Genomic DNA, 18,470 nt, shown 5'->3' on the forward strand with positions numbered 1-18,470 from the left:
CTCCTTGCGTCAGCGTGAACTGCGTCCTCTCTTTCTCTGCAATATATACATTTATATATATATATATATATATATATATATATATATATATATATATATATATACATACATAGGTTATATAAATACAACATATGTATATATATATATATATATATTTTACGATAACTTCATGGAGTGTGGGCTGCTGGAGGATCTGTGTGAATCGAGCTGCAGGAGTGCTTTAACCATGTAAATTTTCCGTCAAGATGGACATCGACATCCCGCCGGCGACTAAGAGAGGCCCCGAGCCGCTTTTCACTCCCTTCTCTCTCGCTTCTTGCGCTTCCGCCAGCGCCGCGTCTTCCCCTCCGTTCCCCAGCTCTTGCGCAGAAGCGCCGCGCACGGAGTACCCGCCGCCTTCCTCCTGCGCAAGCAGAGTTTTGCTCAGCTCCTGTTCTGCCTCTTCTTTTTCGCGCTGGTTGCCCTCTTCTCGCCGCAGCGCCTCCACAGGCACGTCGGGTCTGCGCAGCCCGTCCTCATTCTGCTCTTCGTTTTTTTCTCCGTCGCCTCCTTCGGATGACTCCGTCGCCGCGTCTGCGGGCCTTTGCCGCGGCAGGGAAGCTTCTTCTCACTTCGCATCTGCGACGCCCTTCGCTTCCTCCCGCGCGCACGCGGCCGACGGCGAGCGGCCGCTGGCTCATCACGCCTCCTCTCGCCCGTCACAGTTTTCTGCACTAGCTCGAGAGCCACGCATCCCTCCTGGCGTCTTTAAACAGCATCGCCACCCCCTTTTCCAGCCCGCCAACCGCCTCGCTTCGTCCACGGGCGTGCATGCACCTGCGCCGCACTCGGCAGGGGCGCGAGGCGACGCGCCGGTCTCCGCTTTTCTGCAGTCCTGGGAAACGCGCGACTGGGGAACCTCTCGTCGCGCACCCGTCGGGACTCCAGCACGAGGTTTTACGGGGGAGAGATCCGCGGAGATCGCCACAGTCTCGTGCGCGTATCCGCGAGGCGGCGAGGAGTTTTTCGACGCGCGCGAGGAAGCTGAGGAGGAGTTGAATTTGGCGACTGTCCCTTCCGCCGAAAAGGGAGGCTGGGTTTCGTCGGAGGCGCGCTGCTGGCGCACGCCTGTAGGGGACGGCGCTTCGTCTGCAGCGGAGGGGGCCGTGCGCGTGCGCGAGGAGTCGGTCTCAGTGGAGGCGCAGGCTCATCTGCGCTTCCTCCTCTCGGGCTCCACGCAGCCCGCTGCGACCGCGCACGGGGAAGGGCGAGCTGGCGAGGGGACATGGGTGAAAAGGGAGCCGGAAGGGGAAGATGGCGATGAGCGCCGCCTCGGGCGCCAGGCCTTCATTTCGCTGCTGGAAGAGGAAAACAGGAAACCAGGGCACAAGGTAGGTCTCGAGGCGGGCACAGAGAACCCCGCGACGCCTCGATTCTCTCTCGAAGGCCAGTGGCACGCAGAGACGCCGAAAACAGCGACAGATGTCGTGTTTCTCTGAACGTCGCCAGTCTCTCCGTCTGATGCTGGCATCCGGACTCGCGAACAGAAATTTCTACACATACTTGCATACAGGGAGGTTCTCTTCCGGACGTCTTTGTGCGTGGCGGGCGATATATATATATTTATATATATATATTTATATATATGTACGGACTCGCGAATATACAATCATTTCTACACTTACCTGCATGGGGGCTGTCTGCCGGATGTCAATGTGCATGGCGCGCGGGTTACTCTATACATAAATATATACATATGCATACCTTCATGCATGCATACATGCATATGTTTCTCTATCTATATGCGTGTGGGCTGGGTAACATCCGCAGACGCGTTGATGAGGATAGCTTGCAGGAGGGTTCAGTTCTCCGCGTTGAAGGCAACGTGCGAGTGAGGCGTGGTTCGTCTGCGCGTCTGCAGTCCACCGCATAGTTCGACGAAGAGACCTGAAGCGCAGAACGCGCGTGGAATTGAGCGGCAGAAGTGGCTGCTTCTGAGACTTTTTTCATTCCCAGGGCTCAGTCTGCCGATGTTTCTCCGCGTCTTCAGGGAGCGTACCTCCCGGATGTCTCCTCGTCTGCTCGCTTTCTCGAGGAGCGAGGCGAAGCCAAGATAGAAAACTCAGTTCCACCGGCCTTCGCAGCTGCTGGAAATGAGCCTTGCACAGAGGCGAAGGCGCTGCGAATCCACGCGAAGAGCCAGAGGACGCAGGAGTTACTTACCGACGTGCGACGCCGCGCCCAAGCCATCGCTCGCGACGCTCACAAGCCCCTCGACGCCTACCGAGCCTACACGATCTCCCTGCAGGAAAAACTGGTAACTCACGCAAAGAACAAGAACAAGGAAGGAGTTGCGACACAGAAGCAAGAGGGACACTCTCGCAGGGGGGTGCGCCGCTCGAAGGTCGAGGTCAAGTCTCGTCGGACTCAATAGAAATTCCAAGCTTGTGTCCCCAGCTGTCAAAGTATATATATATATATATATTTATATGTATTTGTATGCGTATACTGTTCCCCGTTGAACCCACTTGTTGATATTGAAATGTACATACAAACAAATAAAATTCTGTTATTTCGATCCTACGCTAGCTGCGCAGGTGTCCTTTGCGAATACACACATTGATATTGAGCGAACTTTGCCTCAGCGAGCTGCAGAAAAATGCACCAGCCCCCGTCCTGAGGCGCAAGGGCTCGCTTCACGTTTACGTATCGGGTCCCGTCTTCGTCGCTGACCGCCTTCTTGCCATGCGTTTTGTTCATCGTCTCAGCAACTGGTGAAGGAGCGGGAGCGGCAGGCGAAGACGCTCACCGAGGGCCTGGCGCAGCGCAGGGAGCTCCTGCAGTCGAGGCTCAAGGTGGTAGGCTCTCTTCGCTTGCAAGTCCTTCAACTTCTGTTTTTTTCTGTTGTTCCCTACTTTTCTGAATAGTATATTAGTTAATTAGGAGATACAGACCTGTATATATATGTATATATGTGCAGGGTATGGGCTTGTGAGTTTTATATCTCGGCACATGACATTCTCTGGATGAAATAAGGATGCGTTGTGCATTTGCAGGTAAAGGAATCGTTCGGCTCGCAGAAAACCCTTCTGTGTTTGTCTTTTCTCGTTGCGTGTCCTGGCTTCTTGTTTCCTTCTGTGTGCTCCTTCTTATGCGTCGTCCGGCGTTGTCATTTGAAGGCGAGTTTTTCTGTTATTATTTTGTTTTTCACAGCCCCCCCCTCCGCCGCTGCCGCTCGTGCCTGTGCGGTGGAACCGTGAGACGCCCATGCACTGTGACGACGGTGAGAATGTCGAGAGAAAGTCTCTCGCTGTCTTTGCTTTTTTTGGAGGATTCTCCTTCGAATTCGCGTCGACTCTCCGTCCTGCGAAGCCTGAATGTAGTTCTCAGTTTGGTCTCGAATGTGTAATGAGCCTCTTAGCTGAGTTTTCGTTGTCGAGAAACCAGAAATCTTCGATCTAAAGTGCATTCCTCAGCGCGTCTGTGTGCTGTGTGGACGTCTCCTCGGCGGGTCGTTTCTGAACAAAAAATTAGTTTTTATAATTTTTCATAAACTATTAAAACATTACTGTAAATTTTACAGGAATATGTAGTGCATGCACGCACTCGCCAGTGAACGCGGCGCCCGTTTATCCACTCGGATGTCGCCGTTTTCCGTGTTTTTCCAGAGGAGCTCGTGGCTGCGCAAGCCCTGCTGAGGTGCTCAGATCCTAACGCAGTCCTCATCGACAAGTTCAACATCGGCCTTACAGCGTAAGCGTCATCCTTCTTCGCGGCTCGCGGCTCTCTAGCGAGTCTCGTTCTCTCCCTGTCGCGCCGTACTGTTTCCTCTCGCTCCTCTGCGTCACGATCCCCTGCCTCGCGAGCCGCTGGTCTCGCTCGCGTGCGTCATTGTGATATTTCCACGCGGGTTGATTGAGTCAGCGAGGCGCGGACGCTCCGCGATGTGCGTCGCGTCACCCGGGAGAGCGTTCGCCTCCTAGCCGGGCTTCGTGCTGGTGACGTTTTCTGCTTGTGACTCGCTCGCGTCTCCCTCCTTCGGCCTAATTCTTTGGTTTCATCTTTCTGAAAAGAAATTGTGTTTTGTGTTCTTCAGGGGACAGCTGGAGTGTCTGTACGGCTCGAACTGGCTGAACGACGAGGTCATCAATTTCTACATGCAGATGCTCCAGGTGAGTTTTCTGGTGCAGACTGTCTCGGCGAGGCGTGCAACGTTTGATGACAATGTCTCATTCCTGCATCCGAAGGATTGGTTTTTCGTCACTCATCCGCCGGGTCTCCTGTCTTTGTTGCCGCTCGTTCTCCTCGGCATCCGCCTGCCCTTCTTCTGGCTCTGCCTGCGCCTGTTCCCGTTCTTTGGCATGATTGATTTTTTGTTTTTTCGTCTCAAGTTGCGCTTGGGTTTCTGCCCTGACAGCAGACTCTTCCACGTTTCGTTTCTCTTCTCTGTGCCAAATACCTCAGGAACGCAACGAGAAGCAGCGCGCATTAGGACAGAAGTAAGCTTGCGAGGTCACGCTGCAACTCATATGAAGCCCAAATCTCCCGCCTGTTCTTAAATTCCTCCTCGCTTGGTGTCATCTCTTCCTCTGCGTCATCGCCCCGTCGTTCTCTCGTCTGCGCCGCGTCCTAATCCTTCCTCTCCTCTCCGTCTCCGTCGCGCTTCACTCATCAGCGGAGTTTTTTCTCCTGATTGAGGTTTTCCCTTGCGCCTCGGTGCACTCTAACCATTCACTCTGTCTCCTTGTCTGCGTCTGTCTCCGCTGCCTTTAGGATCTGGAAAATTTTTTTCTTCAACACTTTTTTCTACGCGAAGCTGACCGGAGGGAACAGCGCAGACGTCACCTACGACTATGCCTCTGTCAAGGTGAGAAGAATTCGACAAGCGACTCGCCAGTCGCCGAGATCTGTCCTTTCTTCTACCCCAACTCGTGTGCACCTTGCATGCGTTTATTTGTTTTTTCGCTTCGCTGTGGTTGGTCGCTTGCCTGCATGTATGTGTGTCAAGAGATTTGGACTGTCAATACGGTGAGACAGAAAGGGGCAGATATATTGACGCTGAAAAGCAGATCCACATATAGAGAGGCACACGCAGACTTGCCTGGGTGGATTCCTGGCTTGCGTTCGTCTGTCTTGTTTTGGCATTTCTTTTTGAGCGGCGCGCGGATGGTTCCACGACTACATCTCACGGCAGCATGCTTTCCCGTTGCAAAGAGTTTTATTCCGCATTTTATGGTCTGCTCAGAGATGGACGAAGCGGCAGAACGTTGACATTTTCGCGGTCGATCTCGTTTTGGTTCCTCTGCATGTGAATCGGCTGCACTGGACTCTCGGAGTTGTGGACATGCGGTGAGGTTGATTTTTTTGAAGTAGAGTTTTATCTGGTCTCCACCGAAGTGCTAGTTGAAAAAAGAAAAGACTCACTGCTGCAGGTCTCGCTGGCGGTCTGCTGGGCTGAGAATCCGCAGGTGGGCGTGCAGGAACGCTCTTCTCATACTCCGCCTCGGTTTAGCCAGAAGCCTCGCAGAGGGAGCCTTCGTGCGCAGAATCATGTTTTTTATGATGGCAGCGCACCAGCGTCCCACTGGACTGCTTACGACAGCTGAATGTGTTTGATTTCAGTATCGTGCTACATTAGGGTTATTCCGCATCGGTAGTGGTATAGCTGTTTTCATATCAAAGCGGATTGAGAATCACGGCTACGGTCTTTCGAGGGCGACGGTGCGCGCTGTGAGTTGTCGTCAGATCTGAATGCCGAGGATGAGCGACAAACGGAGCGGAACGGGGCTTTCGGTTTGCTTTTTTGCCCTCCGGAGATGTTTTTTAGCAGCGAGTCGTGGACTCTGTCTTTGCGGTCACCCACGGTGCATGCAGGCAAGAGAAGAGAAAGATCTACTTCTTTGATTCCCTAGGGGGGAAGAACAAAACGTGGTTTCTCACGATGCGACGCTATTTGCAAGATGAGCATCTGGACAAACGCGGTAAGCTTTTTCGGTGTGCGTGCGAGAGAAACACACTTTGAGGTTCGGAATGCGAGGCGAGGAAGTGACGCACCTTCACTGTCTGCTCAACTCTTCATTTTTCGTCTCGCAGGAAAGCCGCTGGAGGACGTGGAAGAGTGGTTCGTTCCCGAGGACTTCTCGTCTGAGGTGAGCGAAAGAAGAAAATGAAAAAAAGGAAACAGCCGAGAAGAGTTGTAACCGGAGATTTATTGAACAAGATTCAGTTAGGAAAGCTCGTTCACCGTAATATGTGAGATTGAGCAATCTTACCGTATGAAGTACCTTCATGATCACAGGCTTAAAGCGCGACGTACGAAAGCGCAAGGGGTACAAGGCAGGCGGGCTGCGCGAGCGGAGAGGCGAAGGCCGTCTTCGATTATGATCCCTGAACGAGCCTTGTTTGAGTAGATTTGCTGTTATATTATTCAGAAATATACGCCGCAGCAGGAGAACGGATTCGACTGCGGCGTCTTCATCTGCCAGATGGCGGAGTGCATCACCGACGGAAGGAGTTTCGACTTTTCTCAGAAAAATATTCCTCAGATTCGTGCCAAGATGGTAAGCCTCTGCTGTTTCGCTTCTCGTTGCCACTTTGATTCCGGATTCCTTATCATGGGCACATCATCATGTCATGACAGTCGATCTAGAGGTAGATACCCGAGTCCGATCTCCTGTCTCTCTTCCCATAGGCGGTCTGCAGCGCTCTCGGGTGCGGGTAGGGGGGGGGGGCAAAAACTTCTTGAGAAAGAAGGCGTGTCCGTTTTTTCTTCCCGCAGGCGCTGCAAATAGTTAGCGGCGAGCTAAATCCTTGATATCTGCGGCGCGAGAAACAGAGATATTCTGAACGAAGAGAGCAGACTAATAGGTCAACGCAGAATGCCACGAAGGCGCATGTGTCAAGCCTCCGCAGCGAGGAGAGGGAGAAACGGAGACGTGGAGCAAGTTCACTTCAGAGGCTCTTCTTGGAATTCTTTTTCTGGTCGACTGAAGCTGACTCTGCCTCTCGTCTTGCCCTACGCTCCTCTGAGCTTGACATCGGGGATCTGTCTCGATATATACAGTCATACGTATAGCGAGAACTGGATTCTCTTTCATAACCATATATATATATATATATATATATATATATATATATATATATATATATATATTTTTCGGCCTTTCTCTTAAGACAGGCCTAGACAAGGGCGTCGCTCTGCGTAATTCTCTTTGCTCTTGCAGGTGCGCATGTTTGCTTGGTGTATTGGACTGCCCTGCGCTTTAGACACAGAGAAGGTTCAGCAAATCTCCGTATTTCATCTTGTGACAACAACTTGTTTTGTTCCGAGTCAAGGCGCTGTTTCTCTCGTCCTCTACATCCTGCTGGTCAACACACATTCTGTCCACTTTCGGTTTTTTGTCCGCTTTTCTTCTGCGTTTGGGGCTGCTCGAGGCACCCCCGTTTTGTCTGAGGACTGATTCGTTACAGTAAAAAAATACGCGAAAGTATGTATATATATATCCGTACATCAAGTGCGCCGAATACCTCGCATATGCGCTTGGTATATATATATATATATATATATATATATATGTATAATCAATTATTTGTGACTGTGTAGCGCGGTCTAGGATTCGTGTTTCTCGAGTTCTGTCAACGCGTGCTGAGTCGTTTTCGACGCGCTGAAGCGGGCGTCCGCTTCCGTCTGGTTCAGATATCGCAGCGGGTTCTCCGTTCTGCCTCGGACTGCGCGTCTCGAGAGAGTAGCTGGATTTCTTGTCGCAGGCAGCAGGCAGCGCGTCACGCAAATCGACCTTTCTCAGAGTGAGGGAGCTTGTGCGCGGCCATACGCGCCACTGGACAGACTTTGGTAGTGTCACACGGCATAAGTAAGTAGATATATGCACAAATTAGGATTTTTGTAAGTAGATATGAGCTGACTACGTGATTATGTGCATGTGTCTGCAATTTAAAGGTGACGAGAGAAGACAGATACGGCCGGCCGCGCGTACGAACCGGTTGAGTGAACAGCTTCGTGCGGGGCGAATACGCAGCATCAGGCGCGTGAAGGTCTGCAAAGCGAAAGTAAAAACTCCAAGTCCACATGTGTTTCGAGCTCTTCGGGATTTGAACGCGAGACATTTCAAATGCGAGGGGAACGCGTTCGCCCACCGAGAAGCGTCTCAGGAGAGCCGTGGCAAGGGACTCACATTTAAAAATGGAAAATAGCAAACCGAACGAGTGCGGGTACGAGGGTCTACACTGGCGCAGGAAAAAGAGCAAGGCCACTTTCTCCATGTTGCTCTTGTATTCGTTCAACACACGCACGCGTGAAACACATGCGACCTACTGGGCATCGCGTCGCGTGTGCCCGCTGACGATTGTGGACTACCCCTCAAGCTGAGTCGGGGTCCTCTCAAGATCCAGGAGCGAAGGGATGGAGCAGCGCTTCCGTTGAAACCCAGCGGACATCGAAGCGAGGAAAAGGGAAGCGTCCCGTGTAAGTGCAGCTTTCGCCGGCATCTTCCTCGCTTGGATTCTCTGAGTTCTGCAAGGAAGATACCTGGGGTGAGTAACGCGAGTAGTCCGTCTGGGGTTGGCTCGATCTTTTCCGAATGGCCAAACGCAGAGCCTGGAAACAAGCGGAGGGCAAGGGAACGCGGCGCCTCGGTATTATGGAGCAGTCCAGGCTTACGTTCTCCAGCTTCCGCTTTTTCGCCATTTTTTTCCAAAAAGAGGGGACTTGCTAGTATGCAAGACCGTTCTCACACCCTTCACGCCGCCCAGATGACGCGGTCGCGATAGTGGGCGATGCCGGCATTGAAAACCTTTCATCGATATGTGCATGAATATATGACGTATGGATGCACGAAAAACTAGTGGTGCAGGCTAATGCGATCGATGCAAAGTTTGCGATATTTTACCTCTTGCTCTGCCTGTGGCATGCACTGGAGATACTTTTCTTGAGCTGCCTTCACCGGCCCCCAGCAGACGCATATGACGAAGCCTGGCGCGACGCGGTCTTCAAGCCACAAGAATCCGAAATTCTGCAGTCGCAGGAAACCACGGTCGGAGAAAAAGGCAAGAGACGCGTCAGATGAGAAGACACACACAAAAGCGACAAGCTTGCCGAGAAGGAAAACTAGCCGCGAAAAAGCGCGTGACAATAGCACCACGCAGGCCTGTCACTTGGTGACACTTGGTGAATTCCCCCGTGTATATATATATATATATATATATATATATATATATATATATATATATATATACATATCTTTATACGTATATGATTATAGACATGAGTTACCAAAAGCGACCGATTATTCGTTCTCTCTTGTTTCTGAACTAGCAGTTCTAACTGGGAGGATGGCGCGAGCCTAGGCCTGTCAAGGTGAAACACGACCTGTATGGCAATGACTCCTTTTCTATGCGCGAGGTAGAATCTACAAAGCACTTCAATAACCAATGAATTCGCAAGCATCGAATCGTCGCCAAGGCCCCTCCGTTTTTATTTGTCAAGCTTGAGTGATCTGTCTGCCGTCGGTACATACCGGTTGTTCTTTACCATCCATCCGAATGCGTAACGGAGAAGAACGGGAATTTGCCGCGCAGCCGCGTGTTCCATCTATCTCGTTCCCAGAGCCTCGAACGTGAGCCGTGGAACAAACGTCATCGCTTCCGTTACAGCCTCTCCTGCTCTCACATTCACCCCGCTCCTGAGACTGTAGACTCGGCAATGCATTTGTCTCTGTGGTGGGGGTAGCCGTTGCAGCTTCTCCGTCACAAGAGGGGTGCCGTTTGCCTGCTTGCAAATGAGAGTATGTGCACTCTACCGAGAAGGGAGAGCGAGAAACGCCGCAACATGATCGAGATCCGCACTGTGAGATGGATGTACGCGTTGGTTTAGCAAGAACTGAAGAGTCGCCATCGGCGGGCGAATCGAAATCTGGCAGCACGCACTCCAGCCGTTCCGGGTCAACGTACATGCCTGAGTAGCCGCACAGAACAGGGCAAGTGTGCGATCCAGTTCTCCCGTTTGTCCAGCACCGATCTTTATCAATAAACGCAGAGGGAGTGCGAGGTACCTGCTACTACTGTATTCGGCGTAGTCACATCTCTAAAGCAGACAAGGAAATCCCGCTGTCAGGACGGCTTACAGATACCCATAAACCCCCCCCCCCTCCCCCCCCCCACCCATGTATTTTCGCACCTATTTATACTTAGTTAAGACTTCAGTACGTGCGTAAATACGAAATTTGCACCGAGCCTCACGATAAAAATCACAGGAAAAGTGGTGGAAGAATCACAGGAAAAGTGGTCCCAACCGGGATCGAACCGGCGACCTTCCGGTTATTAGCCGGATGCTCTAACCAACTGAGCTATAGGACCTACGGAGTGTATTATATGCTGTTTCCCTATCACGCGGTGTAAAATGGAACTATTTATGTTTTCTGAATTCGAAAAAAACAGTCATTTTTCTTGTCCGTTGCTGATTCTCGGTCGTTTCATCCCTCTCCCCCTTGGCAAGGCACTTTGCCGCTCTCGCTGAATTTGGCATGCGTCAAGCTTGACGCTGCCAGGATTCTGTGCACTGTTTTTTGCGTTTCCTTTTCGCCTGGTCTCCTCTGCCCCATTTTGATACAAGAGACGGACGGATATACATCACTTGAGAAACTCTGGGGTCGCTCCTGCAGCCTCCCGATTCCTCCCACTGTCTTGGCAGCGATATTCTGCGCTACACACCCGTGCCAATGGCCTTCACAAAGGCCTCCTTCATCGTCCATAGTTTCATGAACCTCATCAGCTGCTCGGACTCAGGCAGGGCGTCGCCCTCACCGAAGACGTATGCGCGCTCCCGGCCGACGCACTGCGTGCGCATCGCTCGGAGAAAGTCCGCAACCGACCGACTGCTCACGCGGGAGGAGCAACAGGCAAGGACAAAGGGGAACCATGAGAAAAAAGGCGATACCTGGGTGGGGCTGGAAGACGCATAAACTGGTGTGTCTCCGTGCCTATCTGTGCTTGCGAATATGCCCATATACACAAGAATAAGGATATGGAATATTCTTGTGCAGCACGAGTACTCCCCTGCGACAACACACAACCGCTGGCACATATTGATATATATATATATATATGCCTGCAGATGCAATCACCGCCGAGCCCCTCTGTCACACAGAAAGGCACATATCTCGAGAGCCGTAGGCCCCTCTCCCCGAAGCCACATTAACGCAGACCGCACACACACACCGAACGTGTCGCTCTGCGCGTGCTGCCCTCGAGCCTGTCTCGTCTGCCTTGTTGCCGACTTTTTGAGCTTCTTCCCAAACTTTTTCTCACAAAATCGACACTCCCTCGTTGCTCCTCCGCGACGCGCGGCTGTGCGGCTCGAACTCGCTTTATGAGCCTCTGACGCGACTGCGAATCGGCTGTCAGAGGCAGGGCAATCCCCAGAGACGGACTCACTTGGCGGCGCCGCGAACCTTCAGCTGCATGCAGTCAACACCAACGAGGAGGCGAGACGCCGCGAGAACGACGAGGCTATTGTCGTGAGAGACGTTGAAGTGGACAAAGGGCGATTCCTCGCCAAGGCGAGGGAGCCAGAGAGGCTTCTGTCCGCTGCGCTGGCGCTCGACTTTCTCAGGGACGTTCAGCGGGCGGGTGCCGCCCGCGACCGACAACGCAGGATGAGAGGCTCCGTTCGCCGACAAATGCGCGCACGAATCAGCGGATGACGCGGCTGAACAGACCTGTGAGGGCGCGCCGGAAAGCGCAGAGGCCGAGGAAGCCAAAGGCGGAGGCGCAGCGGCAGAATCTACAGAGATACACGCCGAAGGAGCTGCCGAGAAAGCTGCTGCAGAGCCGGAAGTCGCAGAAGAAGAGTAAGGCGAGGCGGCGCAAGGACTTGGAGACGACAGAGGCGGAGAAGAAGCTGCAGGCGCAGAAGAGAGGATCTCGTGCTGTTGTGGGGCTTTCGAGTTGCAAGAGAGAGTGTGAGACAACGAACGGCGTTGTGACGCGTGCGAAGGCTGCGCGTCCGAGAGGAAGGACGGGGAACAGACCGCACGGCTGTCGCGGTGCCGCGAAGAGTGCTGGCGGAGAAGCTGCTGCTGAAGGAGGCGACTCGCCAGAGCCATGCGCTTGTCGGGATCCTGGCGATACCTGCGCAAAGCGAACCAGACACGCAGCGCACAGGTCTCGAAGTGAGAGGAGCGAACGCAGCAGCCAGCAGAGCCGGCTCGGAAGATCGCTTGTTCTGCAGAGACAGAGGGGCACGCCGCAGAGCTCCTTTGGTTGCGCACTTTGGTACGCGTAAGCCCAAGGGTGAAGGCCTCCTCCGGTCTGAAGCACGGATGCGTCGCCGGCGCTTAGAAAAAAGGAGGCAGTGGGAGGAATGAGCAAAACATAAGAGCGAGGAACAAACACGCATAGCTCTAGTACACCTGCACAAAGCGAAGATAGGGACAAGACAAGAAAGCGAAGAAACAGACGAACAGTGCTTGCGATAACGAGTCCGCAGGAGCCAGAGGTCTACCGCCGGAGGAGATGCGGCCATTACCTGAGAGCCGAGAAGACCTCTTCGGCTGGGATGAGCCGTTCGGCTTTCTCAATTAGGACTGGCGTCGGAGGCAGAGTACGTACATCGCAGAGGCGAACGAGGATGGCGGGGGGCTCGCCACCCGCGCAGAGCAGCTCCGTGTGCATCTTCTAGTGCCTGCGTCCTCAGCCAGACAGCGAGGAACGAGAAAGAAATGTCACTTTGCAAAGGGCGTTTCAGCGCTGTGGCTGGACGGGAAAGGATGGGAAACGGTCAGCTTGGCTTCGACGACTAGGTGAGAAAAGCGGTGAACGAAGACGCGGGAATGTGAAGTCCGGGCAGAAAGGGCTCAGACGAGCGGGCACAGATGTCGCCTACAGGGCAGACGCAACGGAGGAAAGATGCCCCAAGCGCCTCCGCACCCCCTCAAAAGAGAAGAAAGGCAGCGCCGACCACATACTAGAAAGACGGTTTTTGGTTCTGCGGTCCTTGTGTTCAGCATCGAAGATGTTTCACGTGTATCCAGTGTGCGCGAGCCGTGGCTAGTCCACAAGGAAGCGCTTCGTCAGGGATATATTCGGATTTTGCGGTAAAGAGCACGCTAGCAGTGACGCATATAAAAGAGCTCTGTCGGCAGGGAGACAGCAAAAAGGGAAGAGGCGGGGAAAACTGCGGAATTCAGTGAGAGGTGTCTCCATTCGAAAGGCCTGCGCACGAGACACTCAACCTTCACCAACACGAGCCCCAAAAAAGCGAGAAACAGAGCGAAAGCAGTCTCCACCTCCATTCGCAGAACTCGTAGAGACCCAACATGTAGGGAAAAGGAGACGGAGACAGCGCAACCGCCAAAAACGCTTTCCTGTGTCACTAGGTGTTTGAGTAAACACCTGGCTGGGAAAAACTGGCCCTGCGGGCAGTGCGGCTCTCCGTCTGGGTGAGAAATGCATCTCTCTCCTTCCAGATATGGTCAGCCTTCGAGAGCACAGGAACCGGCGCGGCAGACTGCAATTCCATCTGGCTTTCTCGCAAGGAGATCGGCGTCGCGCGTTGATCTTCGCCTACAAGATGCACATGAACTGATGAACTCTCCTCCATGACCGAGACCTGGCGAAAGCTCGTCCGTTATTCTATTATGTAACGTAGGTTAGCTCCTTCCCCCCTCCCTTCCGGAAGAAGCGCAATTACGGAATTGTTTGGGCGCCCGAGTCACATCCGGTGGCAGATGCCGCAAACGCAGACGATACTATGAGGCACTGGGCGCTTACCACGTAGAAAACTGCAACACCAGAGTACATTTTTAGTGCTATTGACTGTCAGCAAACAACCTAGTATCGGCAAAGATGCCTTGCACGAGGACAGGCAGAGGAGGAAAAAGATTCCGTCGCCGGGACTTGAACCCGGGTCGCGCGGGTGAGAGCCGCGTATCCTAACCACCTAGACTACAACGGATGAACATGGAAGATGCTGCGAATGGCGCATGGTACGTCGCTTAGACTGCGATTTTATGTGCACCGTGTAGCGGGAGCACTTGAATGAAAACTCCAAACGCTTACCTCTCCACGACGATTGCAATACCGACCGGGGCGAGTCCTCTTCGTGCAGGAAAACGATCCGTAGGCGTCTGCCTCGTTTCAGCTCGCAGCCTTCGCTGGAGGATGTTGGCTGCTCCTAATGGCTCGGGTTACGTTTCGCCTTGTAGCTGCGGTTGTAGCAGTTCGTATTGAACTGAAGGCAGGAGACCTGGGCTCTGTCGCTAAGTTGCGAAGGCAGCTGCGTACGCTTCTACGGTAAACGACAACGGATGCGTACTGCTGCGCTGGTAGTGTTACACGCCTATCGATGTAAGTGCGGTAAGTGTGCAGCACAGAGCCTAGCGCCGAGTCATATGTGTGGGATGAGAACTAGTGTCTGCAAAAAACGGAGAGGGCTTTTTACTGCGAAAACCATGTGAAACAGACTCATGAGCCAAGCCGCACTGGCAGACCATGCATCTCGAACTGTGGCGCGCCAGCGTGTGCAGTAGATCCGCAGGATTAAGTTCACTTTTCTGCGCCGGTAGCTCCGTCTGGGAAGAAGCTGGCGAAACAGAAAGCGAGGTGTCGAGCCGGCGCTTCAGTCCTGTTGCCTCCTCTGTGGCGACTGTAGCGCTGCGAAGTTCGCATTGACTGTCCTGAGTGTGTATTTTTCGAGATATATGACTCGCTGCCCTGAGGTACGCCTCTTTTTCATCAAGATCGTCGCCAGAATGATATCACGCCACGTCAGCCTCACCTGCGTATGGTTTGCTGGTGTCTGGCGGTCCCTGATCGTGCCCGGTAGCTGAGCTTCTGAATATCTCTAGGGTGTGTTGGCAGAAGGCAGGAGAAACAATACTGTGCTGCACCTTCCTGGCCTTCTTCAAGTCTCGTAGACAGCCTAAAACTGGGGTTTGATCACGCGACGTCAACCGCCGTGTACGGAGATTGCCTCTGTGCCACGCCATGTTTTCGCGGCGCATGCACAGACTGCATTGACTCCTTTTCACGCTTCATGTCTCATCTCTTTCTTAGTTCTTCGATCGTTTGCAAACGGCCCCTGATAGACCTTTCTCCACAAGGAGATCCTGCTCTCATACAGTTAGTCCGCACAGCATCCTCTTGCTGTGCCGCATGCAGCCTGTCGGTCTCATGCACAGCGTTTGAAGCAAGCAAAGTCTTTTTGTTGTTATTGTGATCGTTCTCTGCGGCGCTCAGCAGAGTATACACTTCTTTATTGGCTTCTTGCAAGCGTTGTATGCTTCAAAGTCTATTTGTTTAGTCCGATAAACCATGTAACGGATATTCGGAGCTGTGGAGCGTCCACCTGGTCTTCGCTGGAGGAATAGCGATGTTTCACATGCCTCTTAAAGCACCGCAGTCTTTTCTTCCTTGTCCAGACATGCTTTACGGCTACTGTCGCTTCTTACTGTTGTTCCTTTCGCGGCTCCTTGCATCTCGTTTTTGTTTTTGTGTGTACTGTCTCGTCATCCCTCTCACTGCTCGCCGGCTTCCTAGTGTCCGCCTATAGCCTTTCTTTCTGCGTTGGTGCTCTCATCTTCTGTCTCCTTTATCTCGTGGCTCGTCATTCCGTATGTGTTTTCACCTTTTCCGTAGTTCGCGTTTCCTTTCCCCCCCTCCGCGCTTGCTTCTCCGTTTAGTTCTTCCTCGTCCACCATGTCGGCGCTCTCTGCGAGACTCGCCAAAGGCGCCAAGTGGGCTAGCGTCGTTCTTCTCGGTGAGTGGCTCAAGCTGCGTTGCCGGCCGTTGTATTGCTTCTAGAGCGACTCCTGCGGAATTGGTGGAGATGCGAGTATCCGTCCTCTCTAAAAAACTAGGAGCAGAGAGACTCACGTGCGAACGGTCCCACCTCGTGGGTGGTTTTTCCAGGCGCACTCCGTGTCTGCTTCTTGCAGAAGAATTCCGGGGATTAAAGGGGTGTGTTGCAACCGGGGCTGCGGTAGGCGCACTTTGTTTTCGGTGTTTGGCAGCCTACTCGCTGTCTGGACATTCCCCTGTTTGGAACCACTGGGATGCGTGTTTATTTCTTTGGAGTGCTTACTACCGCGCAGAATTCTCTTCTCCTACCCGCGCATGTCGCCTCGACTACCCGCGCTCGGTGTGAAGACGGGGCGGATCGGAAAAGTGAATTTGGGAGGCAGAGGTCGGGAAAATTGGAGGTGGACGGCGGCCGGCGAGGGGTCCCAGGAGACGCGCTGGCTCATCTGATGGCTTTGTCGCTGGGAATCCAGCTAGATTTGGAAAACCAGCATTTGGATTAACTTTCGTTTTTGTCAGTGTGCTCTCAATCCACACCCACTTTCGAGGGCGTCGATGCGTGCCCTTCAGTTTGTTACGCTGCGCTTCCGCGGTTTGCGGCGCTTCCTGTGCTGGCATTTTTTCATATTTGGTGTTTTCTTTCGGCGTTTTCTCCTGTCAGGTGCCGGTATCCCTATTGGAGTTGCCTACTTTCAGGTTGTGTACCACAATGTCGAGGAAGAAGCACAGAGACTTCATAAAGAGGGTGACCTTCACCGTCAACGAATAAGGGAACAGTGGGCTACGAAGGCTCAAACAGAAGTCAGAAATGAAGAGAACGCTGTGAGAGGATACAGGAGGTAGTAGATCAGGCCCTGAAGTTTTTCGCGGTTCGCTCTGCTTCTCCCGTCTCATCTTGGGACGGTTGTCTCTGTCCTCCTCACTCGTGTTCATTCCCGCCCGTCTGAAGGTGTCGCTCCTTTTGCTTTCTCTCGTCAGCGCTCTTCTTTTCTCCTTTCCTCAGCTGCGCAGCCTGTTATATCGTATCGGCCTGCATGGTTCGCGTCGCTCTGATCAACACGGATAGACAGAAAGATAGGAACCGTTGGCGCCTCTTATGAAGGCGCCAGGGGCCCGCGGCGTTGGGTTTTAGCTCTTCACGAAAAGGAAACTGCGTCTCCACTGCCCGATCTATCTCCACTCTATCACGTCGCGATGACAGGGGGGGAGGGGGGGGGGCGGTCGACTGACTCCTGGCTTCTGCGGAGAACGCCTATTCCCAAACAGTGAACTGCATCAGTATGTAGCGCATGTGGTTGCTTTGTCACCGCTATCGAGAGGCTTACCGGCCGACCACGGGGCTCACAGTCGCCCCGAACGACACGAAACCAGGTTACGAGAAGGCTCAGCGCAATGCCCAGGCGCGTCCAGTACACCACATTTGGGGTCAGGAATAAGGAGAAGCTTCCAAGGTATACGAGCAAGCGAAACAGAGAATTTCAGGTGCGTCCCCGTGAGCCTGCGGCACGCTGGCTCGCAGGCAGTGTGCGTCCTTCTGAGGTGGGACTGCATCATCCCAGGGAAAACGACACAGGACTCGTGTGGCCTACCAGGCGAGTCCTACCGGTCTATAGTAGCCGTGGGAAAGGTAAATACCAAGCGAGTAAGATATACGACGGCCACTGTCGTGCTACGTGAGGTCAACTACTCGAAACAGAGGTGTCTAGACCGCCACGCAGAGGCCATGCCTGACAAAGCAGCGCCCTGCGCGTAGAGATACGTTTCCGCACTCCCATAATGTACACCATGCAAGCAGTCCATGGCACGAATGCACCTAGCTCATTCCTGAACAGTATTGCAACGTGAGAGGCACCCTATTTCCTGAGGCTTGTTGGCTGGAGGCGCTCACAGCTGAAGAGCATGATGTATCACTGCGATGCAAGCTACACCAATGTGGTTTGCTGGCTGGCGGCGACGCAAAGGGTTCGGGGAACATTTCTTGATTGGAAATCTAGTGCGTTTTTCTTGTGCTTGAGCGCAATATCAAAACAGCAAGAAGGCGGCATCGTTCCGCTTGTTCAATACTAGCAATGCTAGTAATTCTTGTCGGAAAGCATGTGGAGAACTATGCATTTGTTCGACGTTTTTGAACGGTTGTTTCGGCGTCTCGAGAAACGTGAATCTAGTGGACCTGGCCCGTGACGAGTCTTTTCATGCGTTGCGGCGGTGCTTTCACGGCACAGAGCTTCAAGCCGCGGCGACCGCAGGGAGCCATCATTTTTCGGTGGCTCATTTACATTTTTTTGCCGTTGACTGCAAGCGGCTATGTTCATGCAATGGTCGCAAGGGTCCTCACTGCTTACTCGTAACCAAGGAATGGTCAGCGTTCGCCGCTAGTTCTGAGCCAGTTATCCAATCTATGTAGCTGGCGAGGTTGTCGCCGTTTGCTTGCGTTGAGTGCGGCTCTCGCTTCACACGGGCGTGATTGGGTGAGGTAACTCCTGATCCAGTCAGGCTCTTATGCGATATTGCCTCTAGCAGGCCCTCGATTGCGGCGTCGCCCTTACTGAGTGCTTGTTCTGGGTCCAGAGAGTGCTCCAAGAACGGCTCGCGTCGCTGTTCCAACCTCGTGATCATTGCTCTCACCGTGTTTTTGTAGTGACCTCGTGTTGAGACGCTCTTAGGTGTCGGAGGTTCGT

General features: G+C 53.2%; 4 protein-coding genes and 2 non-coding genes across 6 annotated transcripts; 2 read left to right on the forward strand and 4 right to left on the reverse strand.

Moving 5' to 3' along the window:
* Positions 1-245: 245 nt before the first annotated feature.
* Positions 246-6,793, forward strand: BESB_035560 (Ulp1 protease family, C-terminal catalytic domain-containing protein; the record flags this gene model as incomplete). The annotated part of the gene is made up of 13 exons (XM_029362142.1): positions 246-1,370; positions 2,030-2,296; positions 2,748-2,837; positions 3,193-3,262; positions 3,648-3,732; positions 4,076-4,151; positions 4,444-4,478; positions 4,753-4,846; positions 5,225-5,328; positions 5,854-5,960; positions 6,073-6,128; positions 6,411-6,539; positions 6,758-6,793. 13 exons carry the CDS (start codon positions 246-248, stop codon positions 6,791-6,793), a joined length of 2,274 nt encoding a protein of 757 aa, XP_029221107.1.
* A 1,584-nt stretch (positions 6,794-8,377) lies between these two features.
* Positions 8,378-8,683, reverse strand: BESB_035570 (uncharacterized protein; the record flags this gene model as incomplete). Its single annotated transcript, XM_029362143.1, has 2 exons — positions 8,378-8,593; positions 8,657-8,683. The coding sequence occupies 2 exons, from the start codon at positions 8,681-8,683 to the stop codon at positions 8,378-8,380; spliced, it is 243 nt and encodes an 80-aa protein (XP_029221108.1).
* A 1,593-nt stretch (positions 8,684-10,276) lies between these two features.
* Positions 10,277-10,350, reverse strand: BESB_041370. The gene has a single exon. It is a non-coding gene; the product is annotated as a tRNA-Ile (tRNA).
* A 346-nt stretch (positions 10,351-10,696) lies between these two features.
* BESB_035580 (uncharacterized protein) lies at positions 10,697-12,666 on the reverse strand (the record flags this gene model as incomplete). Its single annotated transcript, XM_029362144.1, has 3 exons — positions 10,697-10,868; positions 11,428-12,123; positions 12,521-12,666. 3 exons carry the CDS (start codon positions 12,664-12,666, stop codon positions 10,697-10,699), a joined length of 1,014 nt encoding a protein of 337 aa, XP_029221109.1.
* Positions 12,667-13,875: 1,209 nt separating this feature from the next.
* On the reverse strand, positions 13,876-13,948 carry BESB_041340. Its single transcript has one exon. It is a non-coding gene; the product is annotated as a tRNA-Glu (tRNA).
* A 1,742-nt stretch (positions 13,949-15,690) lies between these two features.
* BESB_035590 (uncharacterized protein) lies at positions 15,691-16,635 on the forward strand (the record flags this gene model as incomplete). The annotated part of the gene is made up of 2 exons (XM_029362145.1): positions 15,691-15,751; positions 16,454-16,635. 2 exons carry the CDS (start codon positions 15,691-15,693, stop codon positions 16,633-16,635), a joined length of 243 nt encoding a protein of 80 aa, XP_029221110.1.
* Positions 16,636-18,470: the final 1,835 nt, after the last annotated feature.

The sequence above is a fragment of the Besnoitia besnoiti genome, chromosome II (genome assembly GCF_002563875.1).
Source record: "Besnoitia besnoiti strain Bb-Ger1 chromosome II, whole genome shotgun sequence".
NCBI lineage: Eukaryota > Apicomplexa > Conoidasida > Eucoccidiorida > Sarcocystidae > Besnoitia > Besnoitia besnoiti.